Raw genomic sequence first — 8,379 nt, forward strand, 5'->3', positions numbered from 1 at the left:
CGGGCGGAGCGGCTCTCCCGGCCCGCCCGGGGCCGCCCGGAGCCAGCGCAGGCTCCGTGAGGGGCGGTGGGGCCTTCCCGCGGCGCCAGCGCCGGCAGCGACTGTAATGACAAAAAACTCATAGTGAACCCTCCGCAATTCATCGGGAATTGCTCGGCGACTTAGATGCTAAAAACATGTTTCGTTTAGTGTTTGGCTGCTGAATAATACTGGCTTGTTTTCAGTCCCTGCTTTTTCCCGTGACAGTGAATGCCTCATCACTGACATTCTAGGTTTTTTTAAAGAGGTAGAATGAATTAATTGCCCCCAAAGTTCTCTTTGGTCAGCTGAGTAATTTGAGATCTCTGAATCTCTGTCTCAAATCCTGAACCATTTAATCATGCTTTTATTACAAAGAAGAACAATACCAATCAAAGGCAATTCAGGCTAATTAACATTGTATGCCAAATGGAGGGACTCTGTTAGTGAATAGGCTTGAAGAAGCTTGAAACAAACCCTGAATTTTTCTAACTGGTACAGGCAAAGGTACCAAAAATTAGGAAAAAAAAAAAAAAATTCCACTTAATTCAGAGTTGAAGGGATTAGGTACATCTGTGGAATCAAGAAACAAAAATAACACTCCCACTCAGGATATTCCATGTTTCTAAGATTTTGTGCTTTGTACTTCACTACTGCTTGCAGATGTAGCCAAGTTTCTTGAAAACTAATGTCACAATTATTTCTTTGGACTTCCACTTTTTAATTTAGCATCACAACATTGTAGCACAGTGTTTTAAAATTATGCCACCTTCACATGGGAGTGGAAACATCATTACATTTGTTTTGTTCTGGCCCAAGACAATTCAGTTTTAATTATAACATCTGTAAGTTTTGTGTAAATCTTTCCCCTTGAAAAGCACAGAGCTGTTAATTTCCTTCCTAAAAATATAGCTTCATCCTTTTAAAAACAGTCCCCCAAGAGCTATAGTACAGAGGTCTAAATCCTCACAGAAACAGAATGATAATTTCAATAAGCCAAACAAGGTGACAGCAAATGGCTTAATATGTGGAGTTAGCTCAGTCCTGTAAGTCCTTTCTGGAAATTAGTCCACCTGGGAAAGGACAATGAAATTCCTGATAGGTCACTAGAATGAAGACTTCCATGTGCAACTTCAGCTGCAAGTGTGCACCAGAGAACAAATTCTAACTCTTGGCATCACATATCCAGTGGAGTCATTCATCCTCAGGGAATGGCAACGTTTTCAACACTATGAAATCTTCCTCTAGCTCCCCAGAGCGATCCTTTCCTCTAGACCATGCTGGGCATCCAGAAGGGTTCACTGAGGTTGTCTGAGAAGGCATCACAGCTCATGTAGGCACAAGCTCAGGACCTGGACAGCAGGAGACAATGCACTTCCAGGGAGCAGGAACATGGGTGACCCTCCCTTTTCAAATCCATACACACACCGTGTGAGGGAGGAGCTGCTGCCACAGAACAGCTTGAGAAGGACAGGTGGGCTACATGAACCCAGCCACATGAGGGTGCACAGAAATTTGGCTGGTGTTGCACAGTGAGAGGCTTGGAACTGTGTCCTATATCCAAAGCCTCACCAGCAGGAAGGTTTCTAGCTGCATATTGAAGATCCCAGTGGAATTTGAGTTAAGCCAGCTGGAATTACTCCACTTTGGGCGTTTACAGGAACCCCCAAGTCCGTGGGTCTTGTTCAAGGTCAGCATTCCACTCTGGGGTCTGTGGGGCTCAGTGCATTCTACAGCATCTGTGCTCCTGTGGTTCCAAGCACTGACATGGAGTTTGCTTCAAGACAGCCTCTTTTAAAGAGAGATTAATTTGCACACTTTGTTCTGCTTGCTTTTCCTTTTTCTTTCTGTTTAGCTCTGTCCAGCCCACTAAAATATTTTAATCTCAGACATGCAAATATTCTTTGAACATATGAATGATCATGCTTTAATCTGATTTACTAAGATAAGGCCAATGTAATCACATTGTTCAACCTCCTGCTCTTTCATGTCCATCTCTTAAATAATTTTTAAATCTACTTGCAAATCTCATCCAAGTTTGAGAAAGCATTTTTTTAACCCTTTTAAGGATATTAAATTCTTATAAGCATTGTGAAAACTAGAAGCTGGATAGATTAAAAGTGGAAGCTCAACATTTAGCTACTTTTGTGGCTTACTGGCAAGCTGATCAATACGCCCATGGTGCAGAACCAGAGACAGCACACCACCCAGCAGAAAGGTGTGCAATATGGGAAGGACAAAGTGATGGCATGGCTGTGAGGGCCATGGGATGGTGTGGAGTGACTACTGGGGCATGGTTTCACCAGAGGTAACTCCCAGGAGAAGCTGCTTTACTTTGTAGGGAAATATCAAAAGCACAACTGACATCAGAGGAAGGCCATTAGATCAAAATCAGGAGGATCATGATTTGAATCTACCTTATTTGTGACATCTGTAAAATCACTTAACTCTTCTGTCCTTCAGTTCCTCCATCAAAACAAGTGAAGCATTCAGAGCTCCTCATGTCATGAAGGTTGTTATTTATGAAAGCAGTCCAGTGTTTCTGATACTAGTCAGGGTGGGTGGGGAATGCTACAGCACACACAGAACAAGCTAAAAAGTGGTGTACCTTTTCCCTTTCATCTTGAAAGAAAAGCAATTGCAGGATAAGGACTGGGCTTAGTATCAGTGCAAGATGAGAGAAGGGTCCCAGTAATCCCTGCTGAGTCCAGCCCAATGCCTCTTTTCCCGAAGGCTCATTTAGAACAACAGTTCATTTTTGGCAGCTTATGAAAGACACATTTGCTCTACACTCTCTTCTGGATGGCTGAAAGCCGCAGGACAGCCCTGACCGTGAGAAGCGCTGGGTTTGACCCGCAGCCTTCTTGGGACCCCGGTGTCAGCAGTTTTTGGACATTTTAAAATTAAAACAAAGGCTGGTGCTCAGCAGTCTCGGGAGGAAAGATGGGGTTCAGCCTGTCTCCAGCTCCCGAGCGGCTCTGGAGGAGAAGGAGGAGGATGGCTGCCTGCAGGGTGCACTGCTGCCCCGCTGCACCGCGCCCGCCCCGCGGGGCATCCCCTCCGGCAGGAGCTGCTTCTCCAGCTGGGCTGACAAGGGGGGTTTTTTTTTCAGCACAGCAATAAATAAGCCAAAATACAGTGACTGCGGGCACGGCCCTGTTGTGTTTGTGTAAAATTAAATGTTACCCTCGTTAAGCCCCTGCATTACCGCACAGCCCTTCCTTCAGTCACAGGGGGACAAAGTTCTCTGGCAAAAGAGCTACATGAATTATTTCTAAATTAGTTTATGTATGTGTCCAGTGGACTGCGTGACAGCTCTCAGTTGTTGATCTTGCAGTTTGTCCTGTCTAAATGTGAAGTTCATCGAGGGCTGAGGCAGAGGTCATACTGCCACTTGAAAAGGCATCCTCTGGAGTTTTGAGCCTGTGGAGCTGTTTCACATGAGGCAGAGTATGACTCATGCTAATGAAAAGGGTAAAGAAGATTTTTTTAAAGAAATATATCGCAGTTAAATTAGTTTAGACAGCATGACATCAGAGAGTAATTAAATAGGTTTGTTGGAATTCCGTTTCCAATTCCAGAGTTCAGGTTTGTAAAAGATTTCTGAGCACCTGCAGGTCTCTGTGTGTGAAATATTTTCACTGGAAAGGATTCAAAACTCAAAACTTTAAAAAAACCTTTTAACACAGAGGCAGCATTACGCCATTCTTCCTTCTTGGAAAAAAAAAAAAAAACCCTTGGATTTAAACAAGACTCCTTCAAGTTTTCAGTCAGTTTTACAGAAGAAAACGAGGTGGTAAACTTTCTCTTTTCAAGAACAAGTTCTTTATAGCTGCTAACTGAAGTCAGGGGAGATCGTATCTGAGTACATGAGCATTTCCACTATGGGACTGGATACAAGTATTGAACAACGATATTTGAAATGTTTTAATCTCAAACGAAAGCCATTTTTGCTAACTTTGGTTTTTAATTTCTTTCATGTTTTCTTCTGCCAAACTGGAGGAACCTTTTCTGATTTTTTCTTTAGTGGCATTCAGAGGAAGACCAGAGGATGAAAATCCTGCATTTTCTCACTTTACTGCTTTGGCATTTGACTTGGCTGTCTCTGGATCTAGTTCCTGGAGCGCTGAGTAATTCTGAAGCAGGCCAGGGTAATCCAGGATCTAAACTAGGTTTTTTGAAAGCAGAAGGAAAGGAGAGGAATCCCTCCACACGGGCAGGTACACTGAGGACTGCAAGCCATGGATACAGTGCTGGGACCTCAAAGGCCAGGACTAAAAGCAGTGCTGTTCAGGCTGGAGCTCTGCTGGCCAAGAACGATGACTCAAAGAAGGTTCCCTCAAGAACAGCAGCCACGGAGGGCAAGGTAGGACATCTCCCCAGCAGACCTTCTGGAGTAAGGACAGTGACTCCAAAGGTTCAAAATCTTAGCAGCAAGGTGGCTTTGAAAAAAACTGGCACAAGCGGTACTGACACTGATTCTTTCAAAACCAAAAAGACTAAAGAGCCTGTAACCCAGAGGGAAGCTAAGGAAACTTTCCGACATCCCCCGATAACGCCACATGAATACATGCTCTCTTTGTACAGGACTCTCTCAGATGCAGAAAGAAAGGGTGTTAATGGAAGTGTAAAACTGGAGGCTGGACTTGCCAATACAATAACCAGCTTTATAGACAAAGGACAAGGTAAGAAAGGAGCTGGTGTGTGAGTGAGTGTGGACAGAGAGAGATGCCTGAGTGTGTTTATAAATGCAGAGTGTATTAGAAAATATTCATATTTTGGTAAAGTCAAATAGCTCTATTTAATGTAAATGAAACCACACAACTTTGCTGCAGATTTTGTCCTCCTGCCTTATCTTGGAAAACTCATTTACAGGCAGAACTAGATGGTTGTGTGGCAGCCAAAGAAAACATTTAGGAAGTATTTTAGATGCATATTGTTGAAAATCAATCAGTCTTTGCATGCTTAGGTGTTTAAAATCTTTTGCATTTTTGTCTTATTTTCTTTCTAGCTAGCTGGAAACTAGCTCATGGAAACAGCTAACATTAGGCTGTAGTGTGCCTAAAAACATATAATACACTAAGAACAGAGCTACTCTGTGAAAAAACCCCCACAATTTTCACCATGAAAGGGCCAGTCTGGTTTGTTCAAGGTAGAATTGTGAGGAACTACACTGCAGACCCAGAAGTCATTATCCTGTGGAGTGGGTATATCTGTACTAGCTTAAAGCTTTCAGGTACCACCAAGAAGCCCATAGCTCAGCACAGGCTACCAAGGGTAATAACATCCAAGACTCCAGAATTTGCAGCTCACCATTTCTGTTCCAAACACCTATGAAAATTTGGGCTAGTGTCTGATTTCACAGGAGAAATAACCAGCCTCCCAATGAATGATGTTCACCTCACCACCCTGCTTTGGGAGGCCCTTGCTGCTTCCAGTGACATTTGTAAGAGTTTTGTCATGGTCAAGGAAGCAACACAGCTGGTGAAGGAATTGTGATGAAAGACTCACCAGGACTGGACTTGTTTGCCACCTCTTCATTAATAGCTTGGCTGCTGGGAAGGGGGGATACTCTGCCTCCAGGTTCCCAGCTTGCCACTGGAAGGCACTGTTAGTGTCACGTCACTGGAAGGCTGGCTCAGCCATATTCCTCACCAGCTGAAGCAAGCAAATGTAAAGTCAGGATAATGAAAGGAATGATTTTCTTCCCAGTTTGAAAAATTGTGAATTATGTGGTGTTTAGTTAAATAGGCAATTATCCTTGTGTCTGGCAGTTCCTGAGGATGCTGGTTTTAGAGAACTAATTCACCATTGTATCATCTAGGAGTAAATTTGCTCATGTTTGGAGCCAGCATAAGGCCTGGCTACTACCAAGCTCTATTTCAGTAATTTAAGTAAGATATAAATGGTGAATGGGTCTTGTCACTGCTTAGCCCTGAAAAAGTATTATTTTTCAACTGGCTGATCACAACTTTGAAGGTAGAAAATTCCCACTGATGAAAGAAAGGAGATTTCTACAAGGCAGATGCAGAAACTCATTTCTCTGGTGAGTCCCTGAGTTCTTCTGAGTCCCTGCATGGAGCTGATCCCTTAGACAAAAATTGCTCTTTCTGTTCAATATGCTAACTTCAAGGCTTATAAGCAAATTTGAGGAAAACCACTAAGAACTGATTAAGTTATATTGGTCTGTGTTTGATATACATTTAAAAATCTGTGTGCTTTTTTTAGATGAGCGAGCACCAACTATAAGAAAACAAAAATATATTTTTGACATCAGTGCATTAGAAAAAGATGGCTTGCTGGGAGCAGAGCTTCGAATACTGAGAAAAAAACCTTCTGATACATGGAAGTCTCATTCTTCTGGAAAAGCTTCCCAAGTAAAATTATTTAGTTGCTCTACAAACAGACAAGCCTCAACGCTCTTGGACTCTCGGACTGTCAGTATCACTGATACACCCAAGTGGGAAGTGTTTGACATCTGGAAGCTTTTCAGAAACTTTAAAAACTTGGTTAATTTGTGTTTTGAACTGGAAACTTTTGACAGGGGGAGAGCTGTTGATCTCAGGAGTGTGGGATTTAATAGAACAGGAAGACAGGTCAATGAAAAGGCTCTGTTCTTGGTGTTTGGAAGGACAAAAAAAAGAGACTTATTCTTCAATGAAATCAAAGCTAGATCCGGCCAAGATGACAAAACTGTTTATGAGTACTTATTCAACCAGAGGCGGAAGAGAAGAGCTCCTCTAGCAACACGGCAAGGGAAGAGGCCCACCAAGAACCTGAAGGCAAGGTGTAGCAGAAAAGCCCTCCATGTGAATTTTAAGGATATGGGCTGGGATGACTGGATAATAGCCCCTCTGGAGTATGAGGCGTATCACTGCGAAGGGCTCTGTGAATTCCCCCTCCGATCCCACCTGGAGCCCACCAACCACGCAGTTATCCAGACATTAATGAACTCCATGGATCCCGAATCCACCCCCCCAACTTGCTGTGTCCCAACCCGGCTGAGCCCCATCAGCATTCTTTTCATTGACTCTGCAAATAACGTGGTCTACAAGCAGTATGAGGACATGGTGGTGGAGTCGTGTGGTTGTAGGTAGCAGAACAGTTGCTTGTGTGAATATATTATGAAAGGTAATATGACACATTGGACATAACTTCTCCTCAAACAAGGTTAACTAGATTTCTTACCCCTAGGGTAAGTATGTTTACAAGGATGTAGCAATAAATCCACTGTTTCTGTATTTTCCCCATGGACATATTTCAGTAGCATTTGGATGCTGTCACACAGCTGGATTTAAGGCCTTGTGCCGCTGGCAACACAGGACTGACTCTAAGTGAAGTCCATGACAGAGAAGATGATACCTCCACACTTTGAGATCTCCTGCTTTTAGCCTTGAGGCAGTGGATGGAGATGATATCAGTGAGCTGTGGATATGACCTGTTTGTTCCTTGAACATTGTTCTTGAGACTGAATTTCTGCCTGATTCCCTTGGGCTTTGTCCATTCATAAATGTGAGAAAAGAGTCCCAATGTTGAGAAGTGTTGTGTTCTGGTGTGCCCCCATCTTGGTGTAAATAGTTGCACTGTAATATGATTTCTTTCTGATTATCTCTTGAAACTATGCATATATAAAAAGGGGTCATTAAATATAATATGTTGGTTTAGTTTTAAGTTTTATGTGAAGATAGGTGATGCAGGAACTATTTGCTTCCATGTATGTTTTCCTCCAAGCTACATATCTTTCTTAAGTATCCACCTTTCCATTATTATGTAGCAAAATATATTAGTCTGTATAAGGTCCAAGTTGTTCTCAAACGCTCATAGTAAAAGTGTTCAATTATGGCATAAGATGTAATAAATTATTGACACAGTGCTGCATTGTGCCTAGCTGTCCAACTCTGCATAATTATAATGCAATTAAGAAATTGTTTTATGTTTTTGTACAATAAATACAAGTGAAAGGGACTTTTCCATGCAGCAGAATACCAGGGGTATGCAAAACATGTTTGTGTTTTTTGCTGCCACAGAGAGAAGCTGTGGAAACATTGAAAGAAAGATATGAAAGGAAGGCCTGGTTTGATCTGGTGGGGAATGACACTATGACTTGATGTGTCTAGGGCAAAAATGAGTTATGCAGATGGTTGCAAAAGAGCTTTGGTATTCTTTTATTCCATCCTCCAAGGGCTGTGTGCTTGTATAGCCCCTTTATCTATTATAGACATAGATTATAAATGGGATTGACCGTGTATATTTCCATCCACAAAAGCGGGTACCACATGTTCAACTACAGACAGATCCTATGAACCATCAGAAATTACTGAAGAAGTTTACCAATAGTACAAAATATAAATGCTAGGGTTT

At 42.5% G+C, this 8,379-nt stretch overlaps 1 protein-coding gene across 2 annotated transcripts; it reads left to right on the top strand.

Annotated features, from left to right (window-relative positions):
• Positions 1–68: 68 nt before the first annotated feature.
• On the top strand, positions 69–7,899 carry GDF5 (growth differentiation factor 5). Of its 2 annotated transcripts, XM_086853466.1 has the most exons (3): positions 1,123–4,384; positions 4,606–4,703; positions 6,247–7,899. In XM_086853466.1, the coding sequence occupies exons 1-3, from the start codon at positions 4,260–4,262 to the stop codon at positions 7,113–7,115; spliced, it is 1,092 nt and encodes a 363-aa protein (XP_086709592.1). In that variant the 5' UTR covers positions 1,123–4,259; the 3' UTR covers positions 7,116–7,899. The 2 variants fall into 2 exon arrangements, with proteins under 2 accessions (XP_023795855.1, XP_086709592.1); XM_023940087.2 differs by having other exon boundaries at positions 69–4,703.
• Positions 7,900–8,379: the final 480 nt, after the last annotated feature.

The sequence above is a fragment of the Cyanistes caeruleus genome, chromosome 16, assembly GCF_971803275.1.
Source record: "Cyanistes caeruleus chromosome 16, bCyaCae1.hap1.1, whole genome shotgun sequence".
Classification (NCBI taxonomy): domain Eukaryota; kingdom Metazoa; phylum Chordata; class Aves; order Passeriformes; family Paridae; genus Cyanistes; species Cyanistes caeruleus.

Excerpts from the sequence above, each read along its gene's own strand:
- GDF5 (XM_023940087.2), top strand. The coding sequence starts at position 4,070 with ATGAAAATCCTGCATTTTCTCACTTTACTGCTTTGGCATTTGACTTGG. Across the intron at positions 4,704-6,246 it reads CTTTATAGACAAAGGACAAG|ATGAGCGAGCACCAACTATA; the intron begins GTAAGAAAGGAG and ends TGCTTTTTTTAG.